This window comes from Ursus arctos, unplaced genomic scaffold (genome assembly GCF_023065955.2).
Source record: "Ursus arctos isolate Adak ecotype North America unplaced genomic scaffold, UrsArc2.0 scaffold_6, whole genome shotgun sequence".
NCBI lineage: Eukaryota > Metazoa > Chordata > Mammalia > Carnivora > Ursidae > Ursus > Ursus arctos.
In genome coordinates, this window is record NW_026623078.1 from 30255887 (window position 1) to 30268729 (window position 12843).

General features: G+C 37.0%; 1 protein-coding gene across 1 annotated transcript in view; it reads right to left on the bottom strand.

Moving 5' to 3' along the window:
* The window catches only part of UBE2W (ubiquitin conjugating enzyme E2 W), a 70017-nt gene that overhangs the window by 24108 nt on the left and 33066 nt on the right, over positions 1 to 12843 (bottom strand). Inside the window, exons 2-3 of the mRNA XM_026495874.4 lie at positions 8356 to 8447; positions 2378 to 2480 (exon numbers count right to left, since the gene is read on the bottom strand). Coding sequence (XP_026351659.1) covers positions 2378 to 2480; positions 8356 to 8447 — 195 coding nt within the window. The remainder of the gene's footprint in view (positions 1 to 2377; positions 2481 to 8355; positions 8448 to 12843) is intronic.

Genomic DNA, 12843 nt, shown 5'->3' on the forward strand with positions numbered 1-12843 from the left:
ACTTGGGTTTGAGTCCTGACTATCCACTAGCTGGCTTTTAAACCATAAACAAGACACTTTACTTCTAAAGCTTCATTTCTTCATTTATGAGGATGAATCCATCTTCCTTAACCACTTCATTAGAGCCGTTACAAGATAAAATCAGAATGGAAGTTACATTAGAAAGTATGATACAAATATTACTACACAGTAGAAGGCATGGAGGTAATGTGTGGCTGAAACAGTTAAGTTTGGACTTAATGCTAAGCTAAAGAGTTTTCAGACTTGACTTATTCAGAAAATAAGGAAAGCATTAGAGGTTTTAAGGAGGATGTAGGGACAGTTATGGTGGTGGTGGTGGCATTGTGTATCTGTGCAAACCAATGAGGTAACTGCACCTTCAAAGAAATCTAACTGCACCGTGAACGGACAACTAGGAGTAGAAAGAACTAGACGCTATTATGTATTAGTCCACATGAAAGATAGCAAGTTGGACTACAGCACTGACAGCAGGGTAAGAGTGGACTGACTTAAGCACTGCAAAAGGACGTGAAAAGCTGCATTTAACAGTGAGGGAAAAGGGAAGAATTTCAATGCAAGCAGATAGGTGGACAATAACCCCCCCCCAATTTTTTTTTCCTTATTTTGTTACTGGAAAAGATTGAGTTTAGACGTGTTAAATTTGAGACATCGGGAGGTATTCAAGTAGCGATATCCAATAAGGGTGTGAAATTAAACCTCAGAAAGAAGAGGTTGTACACAGAGCTGTAGATCTGGGAGTCAGCTGCTTAAGATGGTTGAAAATGTTAGAGAAAAGAGAGAGAAGAATAAGGGGGTGCTGAATAAAGAACCCAGAGAACACGAAAATCAGAAGAATCAGAACAGACAGAAGTCAAAACAGGGAAGGAGAAAAGAATCTGTGATGAGATGATAAAATCCATTACACTCTAACTTATAGAAATATACAAGATCAAATTCAGATGATACTTCAGAGTTCGATATTTGATTTAGATTTAAATACTAAGGAGAGAATTTAGAGGACACTTTTGACTTGGTTCATGTTTATAGAAATACTATTTTCCTCTGATGAAAAATCTGTGGGCTCCTGGAGTAAGCCTTCTCCAATATCCCCCTAGTCAACAGTTTGGAGTTATTCACATTCTTCCTTCATAAACCTTCAACAAGCTTGGTTGAAGAGAAGTAGAAGAACAGACCGAAGGTGACAGAGATACTATTGCCTTCAAGGATTAACAATCTTAAATGATGCTAGAAGTCAAAAGGCTACAAAATGTGAAGATCATTTTCTAGAGAGAAGGAAGATGTTTGCTTCGGTTTCTTATAGTCTACATATGCTTATTATAGAGCCCTAGAGGTCATGACAATATATAACCCTTAGCTTTATTTTTATGAAAATGATAAAAATGAGCTTCCTAATCTTATTTTCTGCTCACATAAAAACTGCAGAACTCAAGGAGTCCATTTCCATTTAATTCTGTGCCTTTATTAAAACAATGATTTCTTGTAGCACATTAAAATAATTGACTTCCATCTATACTCCCACACTGGTATATTCTATTTCAAGTGGCAATGAAATATGATTTTCCTCAAAAATAACGTATTTTAGCACTTCATGAGTTTTAGATATTTGAGAATTTTCACTATCCAGAACCTCATTATCTAGCAGTACTACATACAGTTGGCTTTAAGACTTACCATTTTGCCACTAGTAACTCATTTACGCATCTCACCAAGTCAGAAATCTGGAAGTCATCCTAGAGCCTCCTTTTCTCTAACTTTCAAAGATTAATCATTCACCACAGTTAAACAGCTCTCAAAAAAGTTCCTCTACCACCATTATCCCTTGTCTGAGTATTAACCCATTACGTAAACTAACGGTGCTTCAAATTATAATAATCAGACTTGGGGCTTATGTTTAGATATTTAACATCTCGTAATATATTCTATCTTTATAGTACTAAAAGACTGCAAGGACAGCATGACAATGCAAAATCAAAGGAGTGTTCCTTTCAACAAAGCACTTGCCCCCTCATGATATCATTCTATCATCTTGTTTAGGAATAATTGCCTCCAGTTATTCCAAATGCCATGTTCTCCCACAACCCATGGGCCTTGGTTAGATTTCCATTCCCTTTTCTGCTAACATCTATTCATAAAAAAAACAATGTTAAGGTCTTGAAGTACAAAAGCAGCAAAGCTCTATATCTCATTAAGGTAAAACGTTCATAGGATCTTGATTATCTTACAGATAAGATGAACAAATCTATTCACATAATGATAATGGATTTCTTTTAAGTTTGTATTTAGTCAAAAGTCACTAATTTAGGATTTTGCTATAATCTAAAAATATAATAAAATGTTAAAAAAATAAGGCAGTTACCTGAGGAGAGTCAAAAGGATATCGACTACTAAACTTAAATAGAAGTTGAAATTTTTCCCCTTCATATAAGGTACCTGGTGCACCTTCCATGTCTACAATCCACCTAGAATAGGGAAAAAAACAAATTAAAAAACTTCAGATAAGAATTGGGATGAGAAAGAAAAGGGAACACTGAAGACTTCCTTTATACCAGGCATGGGGATAAGAGTCATTCATGTGCAACAGCGTACTTCATCCTCCCAACAATTTTAAGAGTAGGTATTAACACCCTTCTCTGATGCTCAAAGGTTAAGTAACTACATCAAAGTCAGACAACTGGCAAAGGACAGAGCCAAATTTTAATCCAGGTCTGAAAACACAAAATGAAAACCAAACTCAAGTGTGCTGACACCGAAGCCTGTACTCTTGCTACTCAATTTATGCTACCTTATTTTTCCAAAATACTAATTTTGCAATGACTGTGAAGATTTTATAGGTAACATCAAACTAATTAATGAACTGCCTTTCTGATATCATTTTAGAAGCAATGGTCAAAGTAGGCATCCACACTGACTAGAGAATCGTGGCTGTTAGACCTATCTTCTCATCAGTATTCTAGAGACTAAACGGGAAAAAGAGGCTAAGCTAAAATCAGTCCACCTACTCTGACAGCTATTCAAGGCTCTACACTGCCTTTCCTTTGTCTCTCATGTTTCAGTTGTTTAATAAAACTCAGAAGAGATTTCTATGGCCTCTTTATGAGCTTACTTTGTTTCCACATAAAATAATCACAAATATAAGTCTGTTTATAATTATAATCTGTACACTTACCTCTTGCTCACTTATATATTTATTAGTAAGCTCTACGCCAACATACGGCTTGACTCACAACACTGAGATCGAGAGTCACATGCTCTACCAACCGAGCCAGCCAGAGACCTGTATCTCTTGCTCTTTAAAAAAAAAGGGGGGGGGAGTATGTTTCTCCCTCTACCCCTCCCCCTGGCTCATGGTCTCTCAAAAAAATAATGTTAAAAATAAATTAATTAAATTAACTAATTAATTAGAAAAGGGGAAACTGGGGCTCCTGGGTGGCTCAGTCAGTTAGGCAACCAACTCTACTTCAGCTCAGGTCATGATCTCCGGGTCCTGAGACTGAGCCCCAGAGCAGGCTCCACGCACAGTGTGGATTCGCTCTCTCCCTCTCCCTCTGCCCCTCCCTGCTGCTCATGCACACGTTCTCTCTCTAAAAAAATAAATTTTAAAAAATAAATAAAAACTTAAAAAGGGGAGTAGAATAAGGACTACTGTGGCAAAGATGATAGGGCCACACTGAGAAGCAGAAGTGGACCAATCATAAGAATCCTAATTATAGCACTGGCTAATTCATCTTAAACTTTTTTGGTATAAAAACTTATTACTTTAAGTACAGGGAAACAAAAGGAAGTACTATTGAGAATACAGTGTTGAGGTTCTAGTCATCACCCCACATACTATGAACTTAGGGGTATATAAAATAATAAACATGCCTACTCTCTGAAAGCAATCAGCTAACACATATAGGCCCTTAAGAGCACAGCCATTTATTTTCAGAATGCATGTTGAATACCATACATGGCAATAAAGGATATGACTACAGAGTCAAGAGGCAATATTATACAGTGAAATTACACAGGTCTGTCCCTTAGCTGTGAGGCCATGAGTAAGCTGTTTTACCTCTCTTGTTTTAACTATTTCAATTATAAAACATATTTAAAACAAAGTTAAAAGTCATTAAAAAAGGATACTCATCAAAGTGTTGCAAAGATAAATGGCATTACTTATGCAAAACACGTAGTGCTTTCCGGACATTAGAACCAGTACACAGTAAATTAAATATAATGCATAAGCTGCATTAAAAACAAAAACCTATTCTCTTTACAAACTGGGTCCTTACTAACCATCAAAATCTCCCTTTATTATTCTCCCCTGACATCCACTATGCACAGTGATTATTCCAAGGAAAAATCAGAGGACTTTCCTCTGGTGCCCTTTAAGATTTGATTTGATTGACTGATGTGAAAGTGTGAGACCATGCACTAGTGGGAGTCTGGGAAAGAACAGAGGGGAAGGGAGAGGGAGGGTCTCAAGAGGCTCTGGGCTCAGCCCCAATGCGGGGCTCAAGCTCAGGACCCGGAGATCATGACTTGAGCCTAAAACCAAGAGTCCAGCGTTTAACCAACTGAGTCACCTGGGCACCCCTCCTGGTGCCCTTTCATTCTCTTTATAAGGCAAATTTTAGGACAGGGACGTCTGGGTGGTTCAGTCGGTTAAGCATTTGCCTTCGGCTCACATCATGATCCTAGGGTCCTGGGATCGAGTCCCGTGTCAGGCTCCTTGCTCAATGGGGAACCTGCTTCTCCCTCTGCCTGCCGTTCCCCCTGCTTTTGTGCTGTTTCTCTCTCTGACAAATAAAATCTTAAAAAAAAAAAAAAAAAAAAATTTAGGACATAATGTAAATTTACATGTGATCTATCCAAACGCAGCTTTTAAATAATAGCTAAGCAAATATCTTAGTAATCCTTCCAATATCTGGGTGAGATAGGTCAAAGGTGGCATAATTTTCAGCATTGTGCAGGAAAATTTTATTAAATAACTTTTTGCTAACTGAAAAAGCAATATATGTTCCGTATAGAAAATTCAGAAAGGTATAAATAAACAAAAATCACTCAAATACAAATACCACTGAAGTACTTTGGGTACATTTCATTCTAGTCATTTCATAGTTTATTGATGGAACTGATGTCCAATAATCAAATTATGTACACTTACATTAAATAAATTCAAATTATCAGTGTTTACAGGATGCCTGGCTCAGTTGGTTAAGGGTCCGACTCTTGATTTTGGTTCAGGTCATGATCGCAGGGTCATGAGATTGGGTCCCATGTCAGGCTCCGTACTGGGCATGGAGTCTGCTTAATCTCTCTCTCCCTCTGTCCACCCCCACTCCCCACACGCTCTAATAAATAAATAAAAATTAAAAAAATAATAAAACAAAACAAAAAAACCAAATCCTCAGTGTTTATGCATCCAGTTAAGGGCACATGTCCCTGAGGATGAATGAAATGGGAGAAGTCTCAGTTCTTAACTTCCAATGAGTAGCTACTGTTCTAGGATTTTAAAACAGTTATTTTTCATGCATTCATAGCTCCTAATCAAAGAAACAGCCAACTATTCCCCTCCAAAGGAAAAATTAGCTCTTTTGGATATATTGCGACAGGATACACACCAATATGGCCTCTCGAAGGGATTTTCAGAGGGACTATGTCTATACAAAATTTCTGCATTTCATGCTGACTACAGGCTATAACTCAGGGGATGCCATTCCACGGTCTAACTTTGAGAAACCATTTCCCTGTTACTGACGGTTCCAAATTGTCTCTAGAAATAGTAATGTTGAAATGAGTACACTTAGCTCTAAGTTAATCTTTTTTTTTTTTTTTTTTAAGGTAAGCTCTATGTCCACCAACATGAGGCTTAAACTTACAACCCCGAGATCAAGAGTTGCATGTTCTACTGAACGAGCCAACCAGGCACCACCCCTGGGTTACTCTTTCTATGCCTCTGTTCCTTCCTTAGGTCAGCATAGGGGTTTATTTATTAGTTCAAAGGATATGATACTCTTATTTTTAAAGGTCTTAATACATGCTACCAAACTGCCTTCCAGAAAGCTTAATGTGCTTTTTTTTTCATCATCATTCTTATCCCACTTAAACATATCTTTTAAGATCTAATTTTTATGAGACTACTTTTATATCCTGGAAGACAGCCAAAGATAATAAAACTTTTGTGATTCATTTACAATAAATTATTTTAAAAGAAAAACTGCCTGACAAACATCTCTAAAGATGACAGGTTTATTCTGCGACAAAGATAATGCTGTTTTGGTAGTTAAACAATTTGTGGTATACTTGCTTGACAATCTATACAAATGTTTCCAGTTGTACAATTGTAAAACATTCCTTTAACTTTTTATAAATCATTTTCATTATGTGGTTCCCCCACCACCAAGAAAGGAAAGGGTGAAAGAGGAAGCACTTGATTATTTCCAATAAAAATTGAATATAATCTGTTTCATTATACAGAACAAAAAAAAACTCGTTTAATTATATAGAACAAATGTCATACACTCTAATTTTCAAATTTTGTTTGACAGAAATGAAAAATCAATCGAGAGTCACAAAACTAAATGGAAGACCCTTAAATGCATATTACTAAGTAAAAAAGGCCAATCTGAAAGGTTACATACTATATGATTCCAACTATATGATGGTCTAGGGAAGAGACAGTAAAAAGATCACTGGTTGGGGGAGGTGATGAATAACACTGGGGATTTTTAGGGCAGTGAAAATATTCTGTATGATACCATAATGATAATACATGTCATTGAACATTTGCCCAAATCCTTAGAACATACAACACCAAGAATGAATTATAATGCAAACTACAGACTTGGGGGGATTATGATGTGTCAATCATACTTCATCAACTGTAACAAATGTCCCACTCTGGTGGGGGATGTTGATAATGGGGGAGGCTGTGCACGTGTGAGAGCAGAGGGTATGTGGGAAATCTCTGTACCTTCTGCTCAATTTTGTAGGGAACCTAAAAATGCTCGAGAACCCAGCAATGTTTTAAAAAGATTGTTATAGAGCTAGAGATCCGTACTCATTCTCAAACAACACTATATCCATCCAAACATCAATAGATCCATTCTTCATATCCCTGTTTTTAAAAAGCTTGACCTTTGTTGGAAGTATGGACTCCAATCTCAAAGTCAAAGGTAACTAAAATTATTTCTCTAAAAGGATAAATATGTCCATAAATTTTGGTCACTTTTGCTCTCTGGACCTGAATATCACTAAGTATTTGAATTATCCTCTTGTCCTACAACTTGGTCTATAGTGTACTTTTTATCTTGTTGCCTCTTATCGCTTTTATGTTTTTGAAGATTTTAAGGAGAAGTTCCATTATTTTAAAATTTCCCCCCCAATTTCAGAACATTTACCCTTGCCTAACAAAACTATTAAGTCAAAGGAGTGGTATAAACAGACTATACTGGGTTGTGAGATCTTAGGATAATACTCTAGAAAACATTTCAAACTAATTCAAATGCTCATCTTTATGAGAGGACACATATGTATCTCTCTAGTCTTCTTGGTTTCCTATCTGGGAAAAGACTTCTTTGCGCCCAAGGAAGGAGCACAATTAGAATACTTCAGTGTCTTCCTTCTATGCTTCATTCTTTTATCATCTTGAAGAATTTTCTTATCTATTAAAAGAGGCTGCTGAAGAGTTCAACATCCATTTAGCTACTCTTCTGTTCAGGCCAATTAATGTGTTCAGGGAATGGAGACACCTCTTGACTACTACCCTCTTCAAACCTTTATACATGTGGTTTTGAAAATTTTGATAAACAACCTCATGCCAAACTGCTCTATTTTAGATGAAGATCATTTCACAAAGTCAGACCAAAGTTTTTATATGCTGCCTCTTCAGCAGGAAACATTTTTAAACATTACTAATCAACATATGGTTTAAAAAAAAATGTTAATAAATCTATACATTATATACAATGTGTATGATACTATTATGTAACAAAATGGCATATAAATGCAAAGAATAAGATCTATTTATTTACCTCTTGATGGAAGAGAGTGGGATGAAATATGAATATTCCACATTTAATTTTAATTTTTTTTAAAGATTTATTTATTTGAGAAAGAGGGAGAGAGTGAGGAGAGGGGCAGAGGGAGGAAGAGAGAGAATCTCAAGCAGACTCCCAACTGAGTGCAGAGCCCAATGCGAGCTTGATTTCACGACCCTTAACCAAAATCAAGAGTTGGACGCTTAACCAACTGAGCCACCCAGGCGCCCCAAAATTCTACGTTTTTACAAATAAGTATATATTCATACTTTAATAATAAAAGAAACAAGTACTTCAAAAATTGAATACTTACTGTGTAATTGAATTCTGAACACTCTTTTCATTTAAAGTCATTCCGGGAGGTGGGTCATTTTGCAAAGCCAACAGTTCTTTCTGCAGTCGTTTCTAGAAAAGAGTATCAACAATAATTTGTACTTTTAAAAAAATGACAATATAAACATCCTCCTAGTTTGACAGACAGAAATCCTTGAGTAAATTTCCTCCAAATGCTCACATCTTTTCCTTTGCAAGCCCTTTACATCTTGTATATATCTTATATGCCTGACTTTAACTTTTGTTTTTCCTGTAAGTCACACTCAAAACATTCCTAAATATATTTGTAAACACTGATGCTGTAAAGTGGTTATGAAGAGCAGACAGGTACCTACAAAACTTCATTGTTACTCCACTGAGGTTATAAGATCTCAGCCTAGGTCATAACTGCTTAAAAGTTTTAGCAGTATTTCTGTTACTACTTTCCAATGATAAAAACCATAGTTCTCCATCATCCTTAAAGAATGCGTCTTATTAGAACAAGATTTTTAATTTATTCCACTTATGATAACAAATGTGGGTTATATGATCAAGTAAATGTTATTAAGTTTTTTATTTTAATTCCAGTATAGTTAACATACAGTGATATATTAGTTTCAGGTATACAATATAGTGATTGAATGATCAAGTAAATCTTTAAAAACACTGGGTACAAAAAGGAGAGACTGATGTCTTCAATGCAGGACTTCTCAGAGAATTCTGATATACCACCTTGCACAATGATTCTCCAAGGGGAAGAAGATAACAGAGAGGTTTCCAAAAGTAACAGAACTCCCTTATTGTAAATGTAAAGCATCTTGGAAAAGTCTTGTTTCAATAACCATAGTTTGGGTAACACTGCTGTAGAAATTCTCCAGATCTTGAGAAATTCACTAAAACAGGGAAAGCAAGCCCTTATTATCAAATCAAGGATGTACAGCAAAGTCCATTTGCATAGCTACTAACTGAAACATAAGGATAGAAATGTAAACTAAGAAGAGTTTTATTGGTATAATTATCCCTAGGTCTCCTGAACATAATGATAAAGGGTACTACGAAAAAAGAAATGTTTTCCACACCCTGACGCTACTTCTTACATGTTCACAAAGAAAGAGACCTATGATGACCAAATTCCAAGAGAATCTCCAATTAACTCTCCTTCCTTATATTCACATTTTTCTGTAGTTCCTTCCCATACTGTACCAAAATTGGTCAGTGTGACCAATAGAATATAGCAGAAATGATATTTTATCCCCAAGATTAGGTTCTAAAAGACTATGGCTTACATTTTGGTCACCCTCTGTAGAATCACTTGCCATACTATGAACAGCCCAGTTCAGAAGCTCACATGCTAAGATAGATTACTGGCCTCCTGCTAATAACCACATGTGATTTGTAGCATATTCTCCAACCCTAACCAATCTTTCAGATGACTGCAGCCAAGGCCAACATCTTGCCTACAAACTCAAGACAGATTCTAAGTCAGAACCATCCAGCTAAGCCTCTGATTCCAGACCCAAATGTTTTTCTTTCAAATTACTAGATTTGGGAGGAATTTGTTATATAGCAATAGATAATGCAGGACCTCTGCTCCAAACTCCCCTTGTGAGAAGGGGCTATCAACCACTTTTCATTTCAGTATCACAGGTCAGAATCCAAAACATTCACGGGACCACATTTTTTTATTGAGGGGGTAGAGTCGCTACATTAAAAAGACAATTCATGGGGCACCTGGGTGGTTCAGTTGGTTAAGAGTCTGCCTTCGGCTCAGGTCATGATCCCAGGGTCCTGGGATCAAGCCCCGCATCGGGCTTCCTCCTCAGGGGGAGTCTGCCTCTCCCTATTCATCTGCCTCTCTCCCAGCTCATGCTCTATCTTGTGCTAATAAATAAGTAAAATCTTAAAAAAAAAAAAAAATGCATGCAAGTTCCTTATTGTCTTAGCTACTAGGCAGTAAACTACTTTGCACATCCACATCTCTCCAATAGAGATAAAGCAGGGCCAACAGTTTGGGGACTAATGAGTATTTATTAAGCTCAATAACAAAAGTAATAATTCATCCATGCACTTAAAATCACAACTTAAAAAAAGACACAAAGAATGGAAGGTCAAGTGGTGTGTCTATCTGGCAGATTCACAAAAACAGGGAATTTATTCTTTGGGGTATGTTCTCCTCAAAACAATAATTCTTTGGAGAAGGCAGGACATGTCTTTATTTATTTTTAAAAAGACTTTATTTATTAGAGAGAGACAGTGTGTGCACACATTCATGCATGCACGCCCAGGGAAAGAGGCAGAGGGAGGGGAAGAAGCAGACTCCCCCACTGAGTGCAGAGCCCTATCCCGGGACCCTGAGATCACGACCTGAGCCAAAGTCAGATACTTAACTGACTCAGCCACCCAGGTACCCAGACATGTCTTTAAATAAGCAATCAGTCCCCTCAAGGGTCCTCTGGATCTTCTAAGCAACTGGTTCTAATCAGCTATACTCAAAAACAAAACAAAAACAAAAAAAGAAACAGGTTCTAAGTTTCCTGAATATGGACACAGAAGCTAAAAGAGGAGGATCTAAAAAATTTGATGTAAAAATAAATAAAAGTTCCTACTCACTTGAGGATGTGAAGAACTAGTGTAACTATTTAGAGATCACAATATGTAGCATCAATCAACAGAAAGCTATATCTCATCAGGAGGCATTCAGCTCCTAAGTTTGAAGACAAAGTATAGAAAAAGCAGATGAGGAACACTAGCAAAAGCAACGATACCACCCGCTGTGAAAATCAGCACGGCAACACGGTCAGCTTTCCCAGACAGTGCTGAAAATGGCCAGCTACAGACTGAGGTAACTGGAGATAATGGGAAATAACTGCAGAAGGTAACTACTATAACAAAGAAACAGAAGTACCCAGAAACCACTGGGAGGGGAAGAAGCCAAGAAATTAGAGTTCCAATGGTTCTTGGCCAAATAACACCAGTCTGTACCTAAATTGGTGAGGTATGGGAAAACTGATTACATATATTCCAGATGTACCATAATTCTCTGAATCTAAGAAACACCGTCAATCCTAAGATGCACCATTATTTTATGAAACACTAGAAAAGGAAAATTGCTGCCAATTAAACAATAACACACCATTGGTAAGACATCTTGATTCCAGATGTTTAAATATGAAAAAAATGTGCATTAAAAAATCCATGAATATTGTATTAAGAAAAGTTTAATTTCTGAGTAAATTTAATAGGTCTGAAGTGATTTTCTCAATATTTAACATCTAACCAAAAATACATGCTCTCAATCTTTAAATATGCATTTTATTTCCAGAATTTGCATAATAGCAGTACACAGACATCCTGTCCTCCCAGGTAAAGGCCTTAAGTTACCAGCAAAAGAATTTCTTTTTCTCATCTCATTCATCAAAAATGGCCAGGCCCAGAACCTAAATGTTTGGAAGCACCTCAAACATAGAGTAAATCTGAAAACTCCATCTAATCCCTCATCATATGTTGGCTCAAGTCTTGAAGAAGACTTGCAGGAATTTGAGCTCTGAGAGATCCAAGTGGATTTATATACTCAATAAGAAAGATCCTGATACATCTAGATACCTTGAGAGAGAAACGCTTAAAACACTTTCAGAACTGGTTTGGTTTGGGACACATGGCTGGCTCAGGCAGTAGAACATGCAACTCTTGATCTCAGGGTCGTAAATTTAAGCCCGTTGGGTGGGGAACCTACTTAAAAAAAAGTGGGGGGGGACTGGTTTGGCTTTTCAGTGGCTCTGGCTTCAGTAGTCCAGCCAGCACCTCCCTTTCTTTCCTTCCTCCCTTTCCTTCCTCAAATTGTTCAAAATGATATGAATCCACTCTAATTTATTACCTTTTGGGGCGGGGGTTAAGAAAATCACGGACAAATTTTGCAAGTTATCAATGACAAGGCATTGGGACCCACCACAAAACTGAATGACACTCCAGTATGTTATAATACCAGGGTTGGGAATCCCTGCTGTGAGATTACTACAACAGCATAGGACTTGTCATCCTGCACTGATAGTGACACCAGTTCACTTCCTAAAACTTTTTTCCAACTCAACCCATGTGAGGGATTATTCTTGAGATTTACTCTCCCCTATGACTGGGGTTTACCAGAGGCCTGGCTTGAAGAGAGAATTTATGTAGTATGAAAAGGCTGCTCTGGAGCTTAATATATTTTCTTTCCACCAGCACCTAAGAATCACTACAGTAGCTGCTTCACACCAAAGGTGACCTGTAGGAACACAAAACAGTCAAAATAATAAAGAACAGACGCATGTATTATTACTCTTAACCTTGTGAGATGTAAAGCCCTTGGAAGGTATAAGCTGCAGTTTATATACAAGAGTAAAAGCAATTTAAAAGGTAATCACTTTAAAAACTGTAATCACTATATTCTAATCAGTCCTATTCCATTTCCCCCAACTCAAAATACCAATGCTATCCAAATATACACTCATAA